This window comes from Engraulis encrasicolus, chromosome 3 (genome assembly GCF_034702125.1).
Source record: "Engraulis encrasicolus isolate BLACKSEA-1 chromosome 3, IST_EnEncr_1.0, whole genome shotgun sequence".
In the NCBI taxonomy this organism is placed as follows: Eukaryota; Metazoa; Chordata; class Actinopteri; order Clupeiformes; family Engraulidae; genus Engraulis; species Engraulis encrasicolus.
In genome coordinates this window covers 38,029,363-38,052,406 of record NC_085859.1, presented here as the reverse complement: position 1 = coordinate 38,052,406, position 23,044 = coordinate 38,029,363, and the positions used below count along the sequence as shown (strand labels likewise).

The 23,044-nt window shown below is 45.2% G+C and overlaps 1 protein-coding gene across 1 annotated transcript in view; it reads left to right on the top strand.

The window, feature by feature from the left end:
• The first annotated feature begins 5,799 nt into the window (after positions 1-5,799).
• The window catches only part of kdm2ba (lysine (K)-specific demethylase 2Ba), a 32,332-nt gene continuing 15,087 nt past the window's right edge, over positions 5,800-23,044 (top strand). Inside the window, exon 1 of the mRNA XM_063195352.1 lies at positions 5,800-6,276. Coding sequence (XP_063051422.1) covers positions 6,220-6,276 — 57 coding nt within the window. The 5' untranslated portion in view covers positions 5,800-6,219. The remainder of the gene's footprint in view (positions 6,277-23,044) is intronic.

Below are 23,044 nucleotides of genomic sequence, written 5' to 3'. Positions count from 1 at the left end.
TTACCACAGGTAGGCCTATGATTTTGATGGCTGGAGGAAAGATTAAACATATATATGCAAGATGCTGTGATTTTGTAAAAGCCCTCTGGTTTGAGGATTTCCAGCACAGTTTTGGGAACCTGGTGCAAGTAGGCCTATTAGTCTTGTACAGTACACATATTTAGTTTAAGTTTAGCCTACAGTATGACATTGATATGGACCTCTGATACGATATGGGCTTCTGACAGAGGGCCATGTAGTTTGTAGTGACCAGGGAAGCAGACAGGGTGGGTACAGTTGTACCGGGCCCAGGGTGAGCATTCACAAAATGTTAGAGATAGGGCTCGGGTGAGGTACGTGGATCCCATAAATGGTTCCTCATTACGTTGAATGGGGTGGGGTGGTCCCTTTCGGATGACTTTGACCTGGGCCTGGCCAAAGCCCTCATGTAGGCTACTGTAGCTACATGATCTGTCACCACCAGCATGATCATCGTCAATCGGAAAATCAGCCATGGGAATCAGACTCTTCATGCGCCGCAGTCAAACCACCATGTGTAAGCTTAGACTATTAAAGCTGTCACCATTTAGGTGACATTTGGACGTGAAGAACAGTTAATCTAGCGCTAGGTGTTAATAAGGCTGATGTCCAGAGGTGCAACTTCTGGTTAAATGTCAGAGACCTGCCTCCACACACCCCTCTCGACTCGGTGTGTGAATGTTCCACAAGGCAAACTAATCCTTGATCCGTTTATGTAAGTCTGAGAACAACATAACACATTGATACCAACTTGCTAGAGGTGAATGGGTTCATAGATGACCATGCTGCTAAATTTTCCACAATGTATTTCAGCATTTTCCAGTGTTGAAAAATGCAACTGTATACTACTACCAAGGGTTTCCAGGAGACAAGTTAGACCTGTTTTGCATTTTAAAGTTGGATTTCTGTACAAAGGAAATTGTTAATTGGCTGGTGGTGAGCTGTGAATTTGCAACAGAAACATTGATGAAGTTTGTAGACTCTCACTCTGGGCCAAAAGGCTTCACTTGGATATAGCCTTATTGCACATGGTGTGTGTGTGTGTGTGTGTGTGTGTGTGTGTGTGTGTGTGTGTGTGTGTGTGTGTGTGTGTGTGTGTGTGTGTGTGTGTGTGTGTGTGTGTGTGTGTGTGTGTGTGTGTCGGTGTGTGTGATTATTGTCAATGTCTTCTCATTATACAATATGTTTAGTGTAACTGCACATTGGAGACTGGTCAAACACAAACACAAACTTCTGTGCTAACCCTGTTACATAGTAGATTTTTGACAAAAAAAGTACACTTGACTTGACTGGGAGTGCACACATGGAAATATCCTCACATTTGCCAGGCTTTAGTTAACCAGTTTTGGACACCATCAATTCATATATCCTTAATTTTAAATCTCAACTTTCCGATTCAACCTTCATATTTTAAAAGCTCTCATCTCGCATATTATTACTAAAAAATGAAAAACAAAGTGTGGGGAAATTATGCCTTTGACAAATCAGGCTTGTTTGTGTGAAGGCCAGGAGGGATGGTGGAGTGGCTTTTAAAAACTAACCACTGAAAATGTGGTAGGCCTATGTGTCTGTCTCAGGGCAGCTGTGTGTGTGTGTGTGTGTGTGTGTGTGTGTGTGTGTGTGTGTGTGTGTGTGTGTGTGTGTGTGTGTGTGTGTGTGTGTGCGTGCGTGCGTGCGTGCATGCGTGCGTGCGCGTGTGTGTGTTCCACAGGGAACTTGTGTTCTTCTATGAACCTGCTGGGGGGTCTTTGAGGATTTTTTTTACAATTTACAATGAGCAATTTTTACATTGTTTGCTGCATTGTGATGATGGGTCTAAGGGTCTCCGCACACTGGTTCCGACAAAGTGTAGAGCACCGTGTTCTGCTGTGATGACACTGTGTGCGGGGGTAACCAAAATTGTCGGAACCGATAGTGCTCCTCAATGCTGTCAAAACCGTTGTGCGGAGGGCCTTAGGCTTTGAAAAGCCTCTGGGAAAGTTTTTTAAAATATATATTTTTTGGGCTTTTTCCTTTATTTGATAGGAGAGTGAAGACGTTGATAGGAAGCAAGTGGGGAGAGAGAGACGGGGAAGGGTTGGCAAAGGACCTGGGCCGGAATCGAACCCGGGTCAGCTGTGTTGCCGAGGAGTGCCCTACCGTTAGCGCCACGGTAGCGCCTTTCGGAAGTTCTTGATGTGTTCTGCATTTCTATAATTTGCAACATTGTTTATATCTATAAATAGAAATACAAAAAGGACAATGTTATTTATGCACTTCTGCCCCCCTCTGTCACCCCTCTGGACTCATGTTCTCCATTTCTAAAAGGAGGGGGACAAAGAACTTTTAGGTTCCATGGGGAACTTTTGGGTTCCCCTACGAAAACATTTCGAATTCTTTGAGGAAGCTTCAATTTTTGTTTACATTGTATGCCACAGTTCTGATGATGGGCGTAAGACTTTTAAAAGCTACAGTATGTTTACAGTATTCTGTGTTCTGCATTTCTAAAAAGGAGGGAGAGACGAGGCCTCAGTTGACTGGGGATGACTGTGATCATCTTTGGGCCAGCACTCAAGTATTTCCACGGCAAGTTAAAAAAGACACAGCAAGTGAGTACCAGAAACCCACCATTGCCAAAGTGTTTCTCTTTCAGTCTCTGGCCTACATATGGCGAACTGAGCTGCAGCAAACATAAAGGCCTTTAAACATTTGTTTCAGATTTGGGTATGCTTTTTTTGTAAAGTTTGTCAGTTGATCGGCAGCATTGGTGCATGAAAAGTGCAAGAGAAGTTTTCTTTAGAAGACGAGAGGAGAATATGCATGTCACAGTGAAAAGGTTTTTTTTTGTGGATTAGACATGGCTGCCAAAATGAGGTCCAACTGCACTCCAATGTAATCTTTCCTGCATACTGTGTCAACAAAAAGACTAGGATATATCCTAGAGAGTTGTCTCCTTTTATTCATGGAAGTGCAAAACCTAAGTGGAAATACTGTACTGTGCTTTACATATGTATGTCACAACAGTTCATGTTGACATTTCCACTGTCTCCGAGAGAGGTAAAGTAAGGCATAGAGCATGCACACAAAAGCATACAATCTTTCTCCATGTCTCAAATTGTTTTTGGTGGTTAATGGATATGCATCTAAAGTGACACAAAACCTTTTGAAGTTCCAAAACTATTTTTTTGTTTGTTTTGTTTTCATCATCCAAAATCTAATGAAGTCTCGTCCAGCTTTTTGAGTTCTCGTAATATCCGTGCAATTCTGGCTGTGCACTAGAGCAGAGTTCCTACTCTCAGGGGAGGTGTCCAAACAGTAACAGCAAAAGGGTAATTTAGGTCAATCTAGAAAAACTGTTTAATTGTTTCAGTCTTTTGTCTACACGGCACTCGTGTTGCCTGCCCTAACACAGCACTCCTCTGGCTGCTGAAAAATAGGTCCTATGGAGGGGAGATCTGAACATTGTCTCCTTCACATTACCATGTGGACAACAGGACTGATATTACTCAGGCTCAATGCCTGAATTGACAGAGTTTGTCTGCAAGAATAAAGTAGCCTATTGGGTTTTTCTTAGTTCAAAAAGTGTTACGGTTTCAGGCTGAGCATTTTCTTTTAGGCCTACTCCTGACCCATTCTCAGTTGTGTACATTTGAAATTGTGTGCGCAGCTTGGGGCCAGAATGTAGGGGAAAGGCAGTTTGATTGATTCAAATGTGAGACGGATGAAACAGATTAATTTTCTTGACATAAGCTAGACCTGTCATCCATGTCCAGCTTGGGACAATCACGTGGCGAGTGGCCGAAAAAACGATGATGGGCATGGTAATAGAAATGTTTCGGAAAGCAACAGAGATGTATTACATAGTCGTAGTCATGCCCCAGACGCTGCTAAATTTAGAAACCCTTTTGCAACAATATCTCGCAATCTTGCATCACCTCGGTTTCTAGGGAATGTCATATATCACCCCTGAGTTTAGCTAGAAGGACTGGGTATATACACTGCAAGATTTGTATCACTTAATATTAAGTAATATAGCTATTTTTTCCACTTCATTTTGGAGCTTTGAATGGACTAGCGGGTCAAATATCTCCATCTCCCATTTATTGTGACTTGTCTTGCATTTGGCCAGCAGTTTAAAAGAACTGACCAACTTCACTGATATTTGATAACTGCTTATTCGACTGTACTGTACAGTACGCTCCTCTCACTCTTTACCGGCACCATAAAGTTTGCCCAGGTATGGTGTGTGTGGAGACCATATATGGAATTTTTTCGTAATACGGGAATTTCCCTTTGTGTCCTTCTCTCCTTTGTCCCATTCCGTATGACACAAAGTAAATTTAAGATTTTACTCGTGTTTTTTTTTTTTAAACTTTATTTAGACAGGACAGTGAAGAGTGGGAAAGGAAACGAGTGGGAGAGAGAGGGGGGAGGGGAGGATTGGGAAATGACCCGAGTCAGGAATCAAACTCGGATCGCCCACTTAGCAGTCCAGTGCCCAGCCAACTAAGCCATGGCTGTGCCGTCCTGTCACGTATTGGTTTCAGATAAATCTCTGAAAGGGCTGGTCTTAAGTAGTTTCACTCAGAACACTGCTGATTTGCCTCCTTCTGATCTTCTGATCTTTCACAGAAGTATTTCTTTTTTTTGGTCTTTTTGACTTTATTTACGATAGTATAGTGAAGATGGTGACAGGAAGCAAGCAGGGAGAGAGAGACGGGGAAGGGCCGGCAAAGGACCCGGTCCAGGAATCAAACTCGGGCCACATAGAAGATGAGTGCCCTAACGTTAGGCCACGGTAGGGCCCCACATAAGAATTTCAAGGGCTTCAAGACATTTGACAGTACAGTGAACTACACCAGTAGCACTACATTGTATATAGCCCTTACAATAGAGAAGATGAACGACATATAGATGTACATTGGACAATGCACGAAGGCACAGCAAAAATAGTGCAGCTGGCCCAGGGCACTGGGTAGTATTGGTGAGTGGAGATTCAAAACCCTCTGCAGGGGAAGTAAGGTCAGTGTTTTTCAGACCACTAAGAGCAGTGCACTCTCTGTGCTCCTCGGGTAAGGTATTACACTCTGTTATGCCTTCCATCTGTGTGGGATGATTCAGCATTTTTGTGTCACTCACTACCATGTCCTCCCTCTGTCTTCCTTCTCTGACAGATGGGCAGTGAGACTGACATATTGCCTTTGTTACGTTAATGAAAACCCTTAAAAGGAAGTTCCCCCCCATGTGCCAAACTGCTACAGTCGTCCCCTGTCTCTGTAACCTGTGGCCGCCAACACAAAGGCAGTAGCTGACTGACAAAGTAGGCCAGAGCAATCAAACTCAGACCAATTCCTGTTTAAGAAGGTGGAGAGAGAGAGAGGGGTGGGCGGCAACTATTGCCCCATGACAACCCATGCAAAACTTGAGTAGTTTCTTACAAAATACAATTCTCTAGTTTCTTTTAGTAGTGCAATGAATGTGTTGTCTGCTCTTGTGTCCTTGCCCCCTCGTGGGCTAATCTTGCTCCTTGCTCCCTGCCCCGGCTCCTCTTTGTGGAGGCTTTTCCTTCTGGCTACCTCCCGCCCCTACCCCAGCCTACCCTACCCGACCCCCTTCTCCTTCCCCTACCCCTTGCTTCTCTCTTGGCCAGTCTCCACCCCTACCCGTACCCCCACCCCCTCCCTCCTTCAACCCTTACCTCACAATGAGCACCCTTTGTGGGCAACCCTGTAACCGAATGCCACATGCTTCCTCATTGGAAGAGCCCGAGCCCCCGTTTGCCTCTTTCCAGTGCATATGCATGAGGTTAGCGCCTGCCTGCCCGTGCCTCCGCCGCAGCTGCCTGTTCCAGAGACAGACAGAGAGAGGGGAGAGGGAGAGAGTGAGAGAGTGAGAGAGAGAGAGAGAGAGAGGGAACAAGAGAGGGAGGGAGGGGAGAGCAGGAGAGCAAGAAAACGAGAGCGCGGGGAAGAAAGAGCACATGAAAGCTTGAGAGAGACTGGTGGAGAAAGAGAAAAAGACAGCGTGTGAGCACAAGGAAGAAAGGCTGACGGGAAGAAAGAGAGACTACTAGAGAGAGAGAGAGAGAGAGAGAGACAGAGAGAGACAGAGAGAGGGGGAAAGAAAGGGAAGGCACACGGTGTGAACGGGAGCAGTGGAAGGCTCCACAGCCATGGCAGCAGTGTTTGTGTTGGGAGAGCGATGAGATGAGACGAGGCAGCCATGGCTATGTCACTGAGCGCCGACGATGAGGATTACGACTCCGACAGCACTGAGCAGGTCAGCACTCTCACACACATACACACGCTTGCACATGCTCTCTCACACACATGCACACACACACACACACTCACACTCACATGCACACAAACATACACACTAGCAACCTTCTCAGGTTTCGAAGCCACATGCCTCTGTATCAGGGAGCAAAATGCCTGCGTTTTAGACTGGAGAGCATGTTTGCCTTGCATTTTGCATTGCTTCACCACTCCCTCCTTGTTTCCCTTCCTTATAGGTCCTTTCAAGGATAGGCTATACTGTATTTTACACTCTTCCTTTTTCTTTCTCTTTCTCTCTCTCTCTCTCTCTCTCTCTCGCTCCATTCCTTGATCCTCCTCTCTTTTCGCTGTGAGAGGAAGTCATGGAGACATGCTGTGTAGGAGCAAGACATTCTCTTGTCACATTCAGGTATCTTGATAGAGAGACCTGAAATGGAGGGAGGGAGGGAAGGAGGGATAGAGAGAATGAAGAAAAGGGATAGAGAATGACAGAATGAAGGGTTCCACATGAAGAGAGAAAGGAGGCTATTGGAGGCTGTTGTTTGCTAGCTGTGTGGTGTGTGCCACTTGCGTAGCAGGAGAGCGCGGCGGTCTGAATGCTTTGCATTGCTCTGCTCTGCTTTGCTCTGCCTGTGCCTTGCTTGAGGCTGGAATCTGACCTTCCTGTGTGATTTTGTGTTCTTGTGCTCAGGACCACTGTTTCACCATTTCCTCCGTCCCTGGGACACACAGATGCAGGCACACACATACACAAGCGCGCACACGCACACACACACGCACACACACACACACACACACACACACACACACACACACACACACACACACACACACACACACACACGCATACACTCACGTGAACATACACATGGGGTAGAATCATGTTACTGTGGTTTTCATTGTTTTGCATAGAAGTGCAGGGAGATGATCACAGTGATCACTGATATTATGGCATGATTGATTCAAGTGTGTGTGTGTGAGAGAGAGAGAGAGAGAGAAAGAGAGACAGAGAGGGAGAGAGAGTAAGAGAGTGTGTGTGTGTGTGTGTGTGTGTGTGTGTGTGTGGGCGGCAACAGAGTAAACAACGTGATCAAACATGTGCATCTTCTCTGCTCCCCCATCCCACTCAATCATTTGTCACTCCCTCTCTCTTGTTTGCCTGACTCATACTGTTACAGCTATTTTATTTGTCTGTGATGAGGAGCGGAGGGGAGAGGAGGAGGTATTTCTATGACTGTACTTCCGTCATGACGACACAATTGCCTGTCTATGACTTGTCATGTATGACAGTGAAGACCCGTACACTTGTTCTTGTGCTTAACAATACAGGGGCTCCCAACATTGGATGTTATTCATTAAACAAGTAAGTCCCTTGAAGTTCTTTTTGGAAAGGATTTTTCTAATGCCTTTATTGTGGCCTTTATTGTGGATAGGACAGTGACAGATCATGACAGGAAGAGAGTGGGAGAGAGAGACTGGGTTGGGAAGTGACCCAGGCTGAACTCGGGGCCCATGCTGGACTTGCAAGCCCATTCATGGTAGAGTACATTAATGTGATGTGTCACAGTTCCCTCGCCCCTTATGGTTGTTGTTTGTTGTATGCCTTTATTATTTGATAGGACAGTGTAGAACAGACAGGAAATGGCTGGGAGAGAGAGGAATGGGGAAGGATCGGGAGAAAATGACCCGGGCCAAGAATCGAACCTGTGTCGCCCGCGTAGCAGTCCAGTGCCCAGCCGCTAGAGCCACAGCTGGGCCTATATATGGTTATTGTTTGACCACAGAATTACCACAGAATATGCATGCATACCGTATTCTACAGTGAGCCCTTCAGCTGACAGATCTGGGGTGCATTTCTCGAAACCATAGTGCACTTGCTAACTATGTTAGCTACTTTGCTGTATGCAATGCAATTTCCCATTGGCTACTATCCAAGTTGCTAACTGGCTTCCAACGATGCTTTCGAGACGGATGATGACTGGTGGCCCAGTTTGTTGGTGGCTATACAGGAAATTATTGGTATTGGTGTAGTGGAGTGTACACACACATCCAAAAGACAAAAATCAGTAGGTGGCCAATCAAAATAATAGGGCCTACTTGAGGAAAGGGGGAAGAGTTTGCTGACTGCAGTTACAAAGGACTTCATTTATTGATGAAAGCAGTGTTTTGATCATAGATCACGTTCTTTGGGCATTTTCCAAGATCGTATAAGAATGGTTGATCAAGATCAAATCAGTGGTATTAGGCCAGATGTATGAAGTCTCATATTTGAGCATTTGCTTTTGGTGAGAGTGGTGTATCAATCAAGGTAAATTGTCAGGAAGATGGACTTTTACGATGGTGGTAAGCCATGTGTGTGGGTCTGTGACTGACTGCGACTTCTCAAGACGACAGACTTTATGATGGTGGGTAAGGAGTTAAAAGTTTTGTCAGAACAACACACCTTTTCAAGTTATTAGCAGCCGCACAGCAACATGCAAGTGTTGACCACACGGCACACACACACTCTCACACACCATAACACACTCGACACACACACACACTCACACCATAAACAACAAGGACCTGCTCTCTTATATTAGTCAGCGCTCTTTCTTCCCATCTCATATGAAGTCTTTTTCTGTCTCACTAAACACACACACACACACACACACACACACACACACACACACACACACACACACACACACACACACACACACACACACACACACACACACACACACACACACACACACACACACACACACACACACACACACACACAATGTGCAGGCTTTTAAGGAACATGTGCTAAAAATAAGGTGAATTCAGGTAAATTGGGCCACTTTTTTGCATGTAATCGAGTGGCCCAGTTTACCTGAATCCCCCCCATTATTGTATGTTGTCACAGAGGCAAATTGAATTTCGTCATGCATACACACACATGCATGCACGCCACTGTCTCAAGGACTGTGCTTCTTTTTTGCCTGTCCTAATATCTAAATGTGTGTTTTAACCCCTTGCTGCCCAATGCTTCTGTTTGTCAAGGCCAGCTATGCAATGCATATCATAGAGGTAATGTGTGCTGCCAGGCTCTGGCTTTAAGACAGGCCTGTATTTGCTCTTCAAGATGGGGGGAGGGGACCAGAGGAGAGAGGAGAGGAGAGAGGGGGAATGAGGAACAATAAAGGAGCCTCTGAGAACAGGGCTACTTTGGCACACCGAGCAATAAACTCACCACTACACGGCAGGTTAAAGCACTTGCTTCAGCTCAGACCCGCCTCTCTCTCTCTCTCTCTCTCTCTCTCTCTCTCTCTCTCTCTCTCTCTCTCTCTCTCTCTCTCTCTCTGCTGCCCATTTCAGCATGTTATAGTAGGACCCACTGATTTTGTGACATGTTTTCTTGTCTACGCCATGATTTCGCCTTGCAAGGTCCAGCTTGAAACACTTTGGAAGTCTCAGCATGGAAGTCTAGTACACATGGTACTATATGTGCATGAAACTGGAAAAAGAAGTAGCCCTGGTTTTGTTGTCGACAGAGGAATGTCTGTAGATACTCTTCTATGTTGTCTTGTTGGAAGTACGAAGATATTAAAAAAGGCAGAATGTACATGACCTGAAAAACTATGCAGCCCAGTGGGGGATAGAAATGATTCCTGACATTCATTTTAGTAACGACAACAAAATGCATTGGAAAGCTGCAAACAGAGCCATAACCTATTGATGCTGGATGTTGCATATACACAGCAGTAACCCAGGCACCTGCAGCTGCATGGACGCTGCATTAAGGATCATGAGATTTGAGTTTTTTTCACTACAAATGTGGATATGTTAGAGCTGAATGAACACATGCTTATGCAAGATGTGGGTCTTACAGTAGCTTTTAGATGCAACTTATTTCATGTTTTTTATGAGAATGAGATATTTAGGGTTTTATAGGATTAGGGCACCTTTTCCCAAAAATGGGCTTCGGCATTTAGCAGGCAGTCAAGAAAACATGGGACAGGGGCACGATGGCTCTGAGTCTGTGAGCTACGTAGGACGCCGTGCCATTACGCCTGCGACCCGGGTTCGATTTCGACCAGGGGTCCTTTGCAGATCCTTCCCCCCTCTCTCTCCACCCTCATTTTCTGTGTCTCAGCTATCCTATCTGATTTGGGCAGTCATGGTAAGCAGTTAGGGTGTCAGACTTGTATCCCAAAGGTTCCCGGTTCAACTCGACCCTCCAGGTTGGTGGGGCGAGTAATTAACCAGTGCTCTACCACATCCTCCTCCATGACTGAGGTACACTGAGCATGGTACCGTCCCGCCACACTGCTCCCTTGGGGCGCCATTTGGGGCTGCCCCCTTGCACTGCTGAGGTATCAATGTAATTTTGTTGTGTGCAGTGTCTAGTGAACACTTGTGTGCTGTGGAGTGCTGTGTCACAATGACGATGGGAGTTTGAGTTTCCCAGTTGGGCTATCGTATCTGGTTAATGAAGATGAAAACCCAAACAAAGCAAACATGGTGCAACATCAGTGACTTCCACTGTACAACATATTTCCTTGTAATTAGATTTCCACAGCAGTTCATTTACTAGAGTCTCCATACAAAACACGATTGATAAAACAGTAGCTCGTAGCTGAACTGGAAAGGGAGAAAACAACAACGCCCAGCAGTTCAAAAGCCGAAAGAAAAGAAAAGAGAAGACAGAAACATGTTCTCTTGATTGTGAGTTGAGTCATGCTGTACACTGGCTGAATCGCTTACATCAACCCACAACTGGAGCATGTGTGAATTCCTGAAGCATTAGAGTGCAGAGTTTTGGGAAATGTTGGTCAGCTGAGGGTGTGTGTGTGTGTGTGTGTGTGTGTGTGTGTGTGTGTGTGTGTGTGTGTGTGTGTGTGTGTGTGTGTGTGTGTGTGTGTGTGTGTGTGTGTGTGTGTGTGTGTGTGTGTGTGTGTGTGTGTGTGTGTGTGTGTGTGTTCCTGTATTTTGGAGAACACAGGAGGAGTGTAATGGTGTGTTGTTCCACACTTGATATTGAACCCACACACAGACCCGTGCATACATTTGGACTCCTTCTCTCCCTCTCTCTCACTCACTCTCTCGTCATTGGTTGCCAAAAAAACATTTATATGGCCTATTAAGCGGCACTGATGTTTTGCCACATGCAGTTATCGTTGCACCAGTCGCTTTGATTTGCTGTTCACAATTGGACTGGTGGGAATCGAATTGGAGTGAAAGCTGTCTGGGGCAGACCCTCCTGTGCGTGACTCAGTTTGCTGTAGTGAAAGCAAGCATGGCTAAAAACATAGCAACCAATACAAGGCATTACCTCGTCAGCTTGTCATTATAGGACACAATAATATTTCTGGTGATGTAACCGTAGGCCTCCTATTACATATTCATTTCAATTTGATTTCCTTCTATTGAATTAATTTTGATTCAATTTGATTCTACTCTATTCGGTACATGGTCTTTTTTTGTTTATAAACACAGTTTTGTGAGGAGGGGTAAGACACTGGCAGCCAACCACGTGAGCTAATTTTTTGACCAACAGCGGTTTCCAACAATCAGAGGTTGAGTTGTGCACGGACAGGGTTGCGCAGCCAGGGGAAAACAAAAAATGAGAACCCATATTCTTCTGTTTTTTTATTCAGTTCTGCCATATTCTATTCTGTTTGTAATTCTACAGTATCTGATTGAAGTCCACACATTTGAAATCCTTTTTTACGTCAACCCCATGGCCTATTGTATAAACTGTGCATCAGAACTTATATCAGTCTTTATTCTGCATCTTGACCAATGATTTGCACAATTTTTCCATCTAAACTGTATGTGATTCTGTGCCTCACGGGTATGCAAAGTAATAACATACCTGTGACTTGTTTCCAAGCAGAATACACTACACAGTTAATGTGAGTCACCTTTTTCTCCTGCATGCCAATCTCACCACTCATACAGGTGGCTCTGCATGACTCACCCAGATCATTGCTCTCAGCCTCAAGGGGGTCCTCACATGACTCAGCCTATGTCACTCTGGACACACACACACACACACACACACACACACACACACACACACACACACACACACACACACACACACACACACACACACACACACACACACACACACACACACACACACACACACACACACACACCCTGGGCTACTCTCACTGTTCTGTACATTCACGTGCACACACACCCACGCATGCACGGATGCATGGAAGTACGCACGCACACAAACACACACAGACGTTTCTTCTTCGCTCGGACTTCTGACTCGTCACACGTTGTTCCGGCCCACAAATTTTAGACAAACACACGCCTGTGAGGGCAAGCACACAAGCGCAGTGGTTGGGGATGGTGGGAAAGGTTGGATAGCTGGCAGCCCATGCACGACTTCTTCAACGCAGAAGGAAGCCGATGGTGAATGATGCTGGTGCTGGTGGTGAATCACTTGTTTGTCATGAAGATTGCTTTGCTGATGAGGGGGCACAGCAGAGCAAAGGGCTTAGAGCTGGCGGGCTTGTGGTTTGGAAGAGAGCAGCAGGGGTGTATTGTATTGTGGCTATGTGTAAGGATGTTAGTGTGCAAATGTGGACATTTCTCACAGTCAGAGCCCAGTTTACAGTCAAAGCAGGAGATGGCATATACAGTAATTGGTCACAGGTGTGTGTGAGCATGCTTCTTATAGGCCTTGGATGTTTTTATAAACAAATATATATATATTTTTTTTAAATATGTTTTTAGATCCTGTTAACGTGTATGTAGATATTTTAGCAAAGGCATACTTGCCGTACTTGAAAATATCCATTTTAGGTGGCCAAAATGTTACGGCCAAAACTTAAAACCCTAACCTAACGAATAAAAAAATATGCGTTTCCATATACCTTCTGTATATTCCATATATATTCCGTAGGGCCTAAGGATGGGGTAGAAATGACTTTTGTTCTAATGGTATGCTTCTATAATACGTACTAGGCAATTGAAAACAGTGATTTGACTCTTTACTGCCATCAATTTGATTATTGTTTAATTTCCTCCAGGATTAATTAAAGTACCCTTGCTATTCCGTAATACATTCCTACTACGTACGCTACTCTGAGATGCTTAGTCAAATATTGTCTGGAACAAAGGTTATGTTGGGTGTATACGGTTATTTTTTTATGTTGCATTAATTTATATTTTGTGTATACATCTGGAAATCTGTTAAGGACCTGTGAATGATACAGAAATTGTAGAGTTATCAAACACAATTGGTAAACTGGACCCCCACTCCCATTTTTTTTTTCTTTTTTGCTAATTTAGTTAAACCACTTGAACAAATATTATCAGTATTATTGATAGTTTGTGTTATACATCCTGATAAAAGGTGAAGGTGGCATCTGACCCTTCATCTTTTGCAACGTCTCGCTCAGTGACTTCTACATCAATTAGGCAGAAAACAAGAAAAAGAGTCACGTACACACGCACCAACATGAAACATGCCAAACATTCATAAGTCCCCTTTTGGTATACTTTCTCTCTTGCTTTCTGCATCCTGAAAACAGCACATGGTGTCTTGAGGAAAATGTTTTTGGATATGTGTGCACACATGTTGGCATTAGGAAGACATTTAAGAAGACAGGAGAAGGTGTATGATCAGCAATACTATAAACGAACGAAGCCAATTGGAGCCAATTTGGATTGGAGCCAATTTTGGTCCCCTAGGGGAAATTCTTTCTCTGCATTTATCCCATTTGGACTAGTGAATCACATTGAAGTACACACACTAGTCCGTAGCAGTGGGCTGCCTGCTGAGCGGCGCCCGGGGAGCTGTGTGGGGGTTAGGTGCCTTGCTCAAGGGCACTTCAGCCGTGGTCCGGTTGGGCATTGAACCGGGAACCCTTGGGTTGCCAACCCAGTGCTCTAACCACTGAGCCACGGCTTGCTCTCTACCATGCATACTATGCATATTAATCTGATAAAAAGCCATGCATGTTCATAGTGGAAACTCGAGAGCTAATCACCCCCTAATGTTTCACACTAATTTAGCTTCTGCCATACAATGCTCAACACTAATTTGGCTTCTACATCTCTCTCTACAAATAACAGCTGCCTACTGTACGTAAGTACAGGTTCAGTTTCTGGTTGCGATGTGATGTTTTGCCTCTCTGTTGATGATGAAGGGTGCTGCTGTTACATCATGTAGCTTTCCAGTGAGCTATTTATGCCTCCTCCTCCCTGTGTTCTCAGAAAGCAGCAGAGCTTCTCCGGTTTCTCGCACCGGCAAGGGAGCGTGCGCTGTGCTCTCTTAGAAAGGTTACCTGCTTTTGGATGCTGAAGGACGCATCGTTCGTTTGAACACATCTGCCTCTGAACGAGTGCACTCATCCGAGGAACGTCTCTTACCGTACCTCAGTGTCTCAAGGATCTGAAGTCATAAAAGATTCAGTGATGTAAAAGCTATCGTCTAAATGGTGTCCTGTTCCTCATGGCATCCAAACTGAAACGTCTTTTGTAAGATGTTGAATATCATTGATGGTAGGCTGGCGAGCCACGCTATAAAATTAACATTTTAGTCTGAAATCATATGGTTTAGATAGACGAGGGCTGTGGGGTGTGGACTAAGCTGTTATCGTTATGGTTGAAATTGTCTCTGCACTGCCTTGAACAACGCTATCACCAAATGAAAAATGTATTCTCCTTTTGAAATGCATCTGTTTTAGGTATACAACACGCACATCTTTTTAGCCTGATTTGTGATTCTGTGATTCTGATAGTGTAACACCCCATAATAAAAAGGGAGACAATTGTGAAAAAAAGGAATAGGCCTTCAAAATGTCATGCATGACACTGTTAGCCCAATTGAATCAAGGTCATATGTCGGTTAGTATGTGATATGACAGTAACATTGCTCCCATTTCTTTTCAAAGAGCTAATGGCCTGTTGCTGCTTTGCCTAGACTTCCGAGGAGGCCATGTCATTGCACAGTTGTTTGGCCCTACTGTTCACCCTGAAAGAGTTTGGTGGTTAAGCAAAGTGTATACTGTCTGCACACCTAAAAATGTTTACGGTTGCTGGATATAGGAATCATAAAAGGAAAACAAAATAAAGTCAAGTCAAGTCAAGTCAAGTAGGTTTTATTGTCAATTTCTTTACATGCACTGGTCATACAAAGAATTTGAAATTACATTTCTTGCTTTCCCATACAGACATAGACTAATCTAGGTAAGGACATAGACAGTATACACATAGACAGTACTTATACATGGACTTAAGACAGTATGGACAAAGACAGTGCTCATACAGACATTTAAAGTGCAAGACTGGACAACAGAAGACTTGTAGAGGACATACATTAAGAGGTATTTGTTGTGCTTTTGTGCTTTTCCTAAAAAAGTCCTTTATAGCGTTCTGACATGGTAATAGTAGCATTTTGAAGAAAAATAAATATTAAAAAGGTCTGTCAAGTACACCAGCAGCAGTGTGTGTGTGTGTGTGTGTGTGTGTGTGTGTGTGTGTGTGTATGTGTGTGTATGTGTTTAGTGCAGGTAGAAGGTGCGGTGTGCGTCTTGTGTGTGTGTTCGTGTGTGTGTGTGTGTGTGTGTGTGTGTGTGTGTGTGTGTGTGTGTGTGTGTGTGTGTCTGTTTGGGTTTAGTGCAGAAAGTGCAGTGTGCTTGTGTGTGTGTGTGTGTGTGTGTGTGTGTGTGTGTGTGTGTGTGTGTGTGTGTGTGTGTGTGTGTGTGTGTGTGTGTGTGTGTGTGTGTGTGTGTGTGTGTGCATGTTTTGAGTTAGTGCAGGTTGAAAGTTCAGTCACAAGTATAGTAGTGCAGGTGGAATGTTCAGTCGCAGATATGGTGGTGGGGGATGGGGGGGGGTTGTCAGTGGCCTTGCTGGCTAGAGGCTGACAGTGGAGGGAGAGTGGGTTGAGTGTTCAGCATCTTGATCGCTTGGTGCATTGTGCTGCTCGCCAGCCTGGTGGTACGGGAACGGAGGCGCCTGTACCTCTTTCCAGAGGGCAGGAGGCTGAACAGTTTGTGTGCAGGGTGGCTTGTGTCTTTGATGATCATCAGTGCTTTCCGGGTGAGGCGTGTGGTGTAAATGTCCTGCAGGGAGGGGAGTGGTACTCCAATGATCTTCTTCGCTGTGTTCACAACACGCTGGAGTGTCTTCCTGTTTTTCTCCGTGCAGCTTCCTCCCTACACTGTGATGCAGTTGGACACGACGCTCTCTATGGTTCCTCTGTAGAATGTTGTCATGATGGAGGGTGTAGCACTTGCCTTCTTTAGTTTGCGCAGGAAGTAGAGACGCTGATGGGCCTTCTTCGCCAGTGATGTAGTGTTGGTGGTCCAAGAGAGGTCGTCGCTGATGTGCACTCCAAGGAACTTGGTGCTGCTCACTCTCTCCACAGCATCGCCGTCGATGGTCAGTGGTGGCAGTTGTTTTTGGACCCTTTGGAAGTTGACAACAATCTCCTTGGTCTTGTTGACATTCAGCAGGAGGTTGTTGTCTTTGCACCATCTGGCCAGCAGGTCTACTTCTTCTCTGTAGTGAGTCTCATCGCCCTTGGTGATGAGGCCGACCAGTGTTGTATCATCCGCAAACTTCACTAGATGGTTAGTGCTGTGGGTCGTTGTGCAGTCGTGTGTCAGCAGCGTGAACAGCAGGGGGCTGAGAACACAACCTTGCGGATAAAGAAAAAGATATAGGCTATGCAATTGGATTGCTTTTGGATATTTTTCTTCATCTTTTGATAATATCTCAACTTGTTACCCATCCACCCTGTAGGCTACCGTATCTACTGTGTTGACCTACTGTAATGATAACAATACTTCCTCAAACGTCGTTATGCAAAACATTGAACTGGGTTTCCAGTTTGATCATAAAATGAGGCGCATTTCACACACAGCTTATTTATAACACTAACACAGTAATTAATGTCAGTTTTTCGACGGAGATCGGCAATTTAGTTAATTCTCCCAAACCCAGCGGAGTCCTGACAGCTCCACTGAGGCTGGACATAATGATCCATTTCACAGACAAGCACAGCACAGCACAGCACAGCATGGCCCAGCACAGCACAGCACAGCACAGCCCTGCCCAGCACCAACTGCAGCCCAGCCCAGCACAGCGCAGCACAGACAAACACAGCACAGCACAAGACAGCACAGCCCAGTCTAGTCCAGCACAGCACAGCACAGAACAGCACTGCCCAGTCTAGTACAGCCCAGCCCAGCACAGCCCAGCCCAGCACAGCCCTGCCAAGCCCTGCCCTGCCCAGCCCTGCCAAGCCCTGTCAGCACCTGCCCAGCCCTGCCCAGCCCAGCCCAGCCCAGCACAGCACAGCACAGCACAGCACAGCACAGCACAGCACAGCACAGCACAGCACAGCAGCACAGCAGCACAGCACAGCACAGCACAGCACAGCACAGCACAGCACAGCACAGCACAGCACAGCACAGCACAGCACAGCACAGCACAGCACAGCACAGCACAGCACAGCACAGCACTGCACTGCACTGCACTGCACTGCACTGCACTGCACTGCACTGCACTGCACTGCACTGCACTGCACTGCACTGCACTGCACTGCACTGCACTGCACACTAGCCTGATTATCATCGACTTTCAAATCTCTTTGAGACTTGGTCTGACCAAGACCATACAATTGTACATTTTCCAAACGGCATTTCCCAAACAGCCTCCCTTGGTTTGCTAATGGTTGTTTGCTTCCCAACAAAATGAGAGGAGTTCCCGATTTTTCGGGAGCTCAGAAAGTACTTGCGTTGCTCTTGACCTGATTAGTAGAAACGTTTAAGGTGTTGAGTCATTAGGAGGGCACGGCCTGGCTAACAGCATACAGCACCAGAGAACCTCTAACAGGGAGAAGGCTCAGTCTCATTGGTTCCCATTGTAGCCAGTTAGCTTTGCATGCATAATGCAGTAACGAGCGTGGGCCAGTCCTTCATGTGGGAAAATGTATGGAATGGAAAGGGGAACCCATGCTAAATACATTGCTACTGCGATTTCCAGTCACAAATATCATCAACAAAACATTCCTGGTAAGCACTATGACTGTTGTTTAACAATAGGCTGTATTGACAAATCGCACAGGTGTGTAGTTTTACAGCAGGTTAGAAGATTTCAACCTGTACTCGCTAGCATCGCGCTAATGTTTATGGGTTTGGCCCCATAAAAATTGAGCTTTGTGACCCAGTATATAATAATCTAGTGGCGCAAAATAATCGAAACGCTACTCAAATGGGGTCTTATTATTTATAGCTTCGAACTTAATATTAATATTTCAGGACAAAAAATTATAAAAAATCACAAAAATGATAATGGTAAAAAACTCCATTGACACCCATTCATTTTGCACTGTCCCGTGGTTAGGGTTAGCCAATTGTGGCTAACAGGAAGTTCCATGAGTGAACAGCCCCTGCCACAGCACCAACTGCCCGCTGTCTTGTTCCTTTATTGCGAGGCATTGCATAGCAAGGAGTGCTGGGGGGGCGATGACAGATTGAACCCATAACATTACATGACCTGTTGTATTTGCGACGGCAGGATATTTTAAGACAAGCTGGAGGGAGTACCATCGGTCATAGCCATGGTGTCAAAAAAACAGTAAACACAGTTACATAGTACGTGATTGTGCTTCAAAGGCACGGCTGAAGGAAAAACAAACACACAATGTGCTCTGTTATCGTCGTTACTTGCATGCCATATGGGAATGAGCAATAATAAGAGACTGAGACTGAGTATTTATAATCATGCTGCCCACTCCTTTGTCTTGCTGAGCAGAGCTCTCTCTCTCTCTCTTCTAGATCCCTGGAGGATGAGTGTAGATGCTTTTAGCTACCTCCTTCTCCTTCTCCTCTCCTCTTCTAGTGCCCTTCAGAAAACCTGACGTAAGGCGAGGTGTGAACTGAAGGAAGGGAGGGAAAAAAAGAAAAGAAAAGAAGCATCTGTGTCTTTCCAACAGATCTGGCCTTGGGCGAGATAACAGGCGTGCGCTGATTGGGATTTTTGTGAATAAAAAAAAGAGTGGGCTTTCAATGTCTCTTTTGTGCATTGTGAAATGAATTGGTTGGGGAAATGTTCACTATTATGAAATAGCACATACTGTACTGTACAACTCAAATACAGTAATGGCGGTTCTTGTGGTTTGTTGTTGGTGATTTTATTACTGTGTAACTATGCAGTGTATAATGTGCTGCGCTGTATCACCTTTGTGAACGAGACATGACTTGTTTGTTCAAATTATTTACACATGATTTGAATTTAGTAATATAATTTACATATCATATATGCATTGATCTTTATGCAGTTCATAAATAAACAGTGTTTGGGATATTTTTAAATGGGCATCATCTTTGGGCGGCCAAAACTGGCATCAATACAGGATCACGTGCATCACATGCACGTGCTGTGTGTCGTGTGTGTGTGTGTGTGTGTGTGTGTGTGTGTGTGTGCGCGCGCGTGCGAGCGCACGTGTGTGTGCGTATGATGCAACTTCTTGGCTGTCTCGACCCCCAGTGTTGGGTTACTAGTGTGTGGCAGCAGAGCAAAGAAAAAGCATCTGCCAGTCAGTGACTGGATGGGATTGGCATCCATCACCATTTGATTACAGTACATTGCAGCGCTTATAGGCTTTAACGTGTGAGCTTGTACTCAGCTATTCTGGGGCTCAGTTTTAAAGGTGTGTGTGTGTGTGTGTGTGTGTGTGTGTGTGTGTGTGTGTGTGTGTGTGTGTGTGTGTGTGTGTGTGTGTGTGTGTGTGTGTGTGTGTGTGTGTGTGTGTGTGTGTGTGTGTGTGTGTGTGTGTGTGTGTGTGTGTGTGTGAGAGAGAGAGAGTGTGCAGGTGCGCCTGAGTGTGTGTGGGTGTGCGGGTGCGCCTGAGTGTGTGTGTCTGTGCACGTGCCTGTGTGTGTTTGTTGTCAAGGTGTGAACATCAGCAATGCAATTGCACAGTTCCCACATCAGAACTAGTCGAGCTCTGCTGACTTTGACTGTTTTTAGAAATGACCATTCAGCAATACACACACACACACACACACACACACACACACACACACACACACACACACACAAGAACTCCCAAAGTCACGCTTATAAAAACACGAGTTTGATATCATATTCAACAGTCTCCACCTCAAAGGACCTCTGTGAAGAGACAAGCAAATGTACTGCACAGAGCACATGTACAGTGCCACTAACAGTACATTACTCCAGATGTGTAGTCATTCAATGGCATGTAAACATACTGGCTGCACTTCAGGTCCAGTGTGTATACGACTCTATATAAGCGTTTGTTTGTCGTGCCCTTGAAAATAGCTGAGTGTCATCTGTGCCATTGTTGTTCCTCCTGCCCCATATGCAATCTCCCAATGGTGTTCTCAATGAGAGAGAGAGAGGAAGAGAGAGAGAGAGACAGAGAGAGAGACAGAGAGAGAGAGAGAGAGAGAGAGAGAGAGATTGTGAACAAAACAAAGTGTGAACAAGTGTGATGAAGAGTGAGGGAGAAGAACAAGAATGTGGGAAGCAGAGGGAGTGAGGGAGAAAGAAAGAGGAAGAGAGAGAGAGAGAGAGAGAGAGAGAGAGAGAGAGAGAGAGAGACCTCTTTGTGAAGCCTCAGCACTCTGGGTATCTGTGCTAATAAAATCCTGTGATTTAGAAAGAGGCGGATTTCATTTGGGCAGGAATGCCACCGCGCGCTTGCATTGCATTGCTGGCCCTGTCTTGTTTCTCTCTTTCTCTTTCTCTCTCTCTCTCTCTCTCTCTCTCTCTCTCTCTCTCTCTCTCTCTCTCTCTCTCTCTCTCTCTCTCTCTCTGGTTGTTGTGGCTTCCCTGTTTTGGGGGTTAAGTTGAGGAATGCGTCTCCTTTTGGCCTGGCTGGCTGGCTGGCTGGCTGGCGTACACAGTCGCCCTGAGGGCTTGTTCTCTTCCTCTATGAGGTTTGATCCCATCTCTCTCTCTGCTTCGCTGCCTGGGAAAACAGTCTTGTCTTGTTTTCCTGTAGTGGGATTATGCAGTCCCTCTATTCAGACAAGGTGGTTCTTCTTTTATATAAGCATTAAGCAATGCACTTGAATTTGAATTTGAAAGGGGAATGCGGTTGGAGGTTAAACACGAGATTCTGCACGCGCATTTGACACAGTCATGTGCCGCCAAACCCATCAGATACATCCCTAGTGAGATCTTGGCAGTGAGCAGAAAATATAATGTTGGTTAAGAATGCCTATCAATACATTCTGCTTACTGTTATTCCCCTTGAAAAATTCATATTCACATGCATTCACAACTCACTCGCACTTGGCAGGCAGTGTGCATCACTGATTTCTACAAGAGCTCCTCACTTCTACTAGCGCACAGTGCCAGTGTGCATGTACATTGTAGTGCCAGGGCTACTTTGCATACTATTTTTATCACATAGATGTGCAGCCGTGAACACGATTCCACAAGTAGATGCTACAAGGTGTAGGTAGGTAGTACCCCGTATATACCGTAGTGTCGTGTGTAGATACCTACAAGAGTACATTGCACATTTTGTAGTGTTAATTTAACCCTCACGGAGTAGTTCTAACACCGTGAGTATTAAATATCATTCTAAGTGTTGAATTCACACTGCAAAAAATACTGTGTGGAATACAGTAGACGACCAGGAGGCAAAATGTCCTGGATTCTTCCCTCAGTCGACCTTGTGCTGCAGAACCTCCACACTTTGTGCTGACGAGGATATACGAGTCTGATCCTGGAGGACTTTCAAATTATGTTTTTTTTTTCTTTTTCTTTTCTCTTTTCTCGTTCTGGTCGTAATGCTGATTCTCCCTTATGTTGCACTGCAGTGCAGTGAGACTGAATTTTGTGGGGGTTTTTTTACTTGGTGTGTGTGAGTCTGTGGTAGTTTTCCCCAATGATGGCTGTACAGTACAGTAACTGAACCCTGTGTGCAGTGGCGCAGTACACCAGGGGCACAAGAGCGAGAGTACAAGAAGCACAAAATAATAATCATGAAGCCAAGCAAGCAAGCAAGCAAGCAACATCAAAAGAATACATTTCACACTTCCACACAAAACAAGCACACACTCCACATACACACATACAGTACAGACAGACTTTCGCACAGTGGCACATCAATTAAGTTGCTCTCACCAATTATACCAATCTTTTCATGATTTTATTCCAACCCATCTCTATTGCTCTTGGAAATGATCTGTTGCTATGGAAACACATTTCCCTGTGCAGCAAGTGCTGCTGCTCTCAACCTGCTTCTCCACCTCGGATATTTTCTTCAATTTCTCTGTATATTTTTTTTTTCGCTCTCTGTCTCTCTCTCTGTCTCTCTCTCTGTCTCTCTCTCTCTCTCTCTCTCTCTCTCTCTCTCTCTCTCTCTCTCTCTCTCTCTCTCTCTCTCTCTCTCTCTCTCTCTCTCTCTCACAGCCAGCCATTCTCACCGCAGGCACAATTTATGTGTCACACCCTGGGAGCACCCCTAATCAATTTCTCTCTTTTTTTTTACGAGCACAGAAGTGCAGTTTGGTGCTCAATGATTGAGGGTTGCTCAGAGGAAGGTCTTATTTCCCTCTGAGCCAGAGTGGCACCTTGTCTTGTCTGAAGGTATCTGCCTTTTACTGAGTCTTAACTTAGCAGCTGACCTTTCCAGGCTAGATAACTTGCTTGGCATATCTTTAATTGGACATTTTGGTGCACTCGCTTACCGTACCATTGTCAGTCAGGTAACTTAGCAGTCATCCTCAGGTGCTGTGTGTGCAGCATATCACATGACCATGTGTGTTCTCTCACAGGTT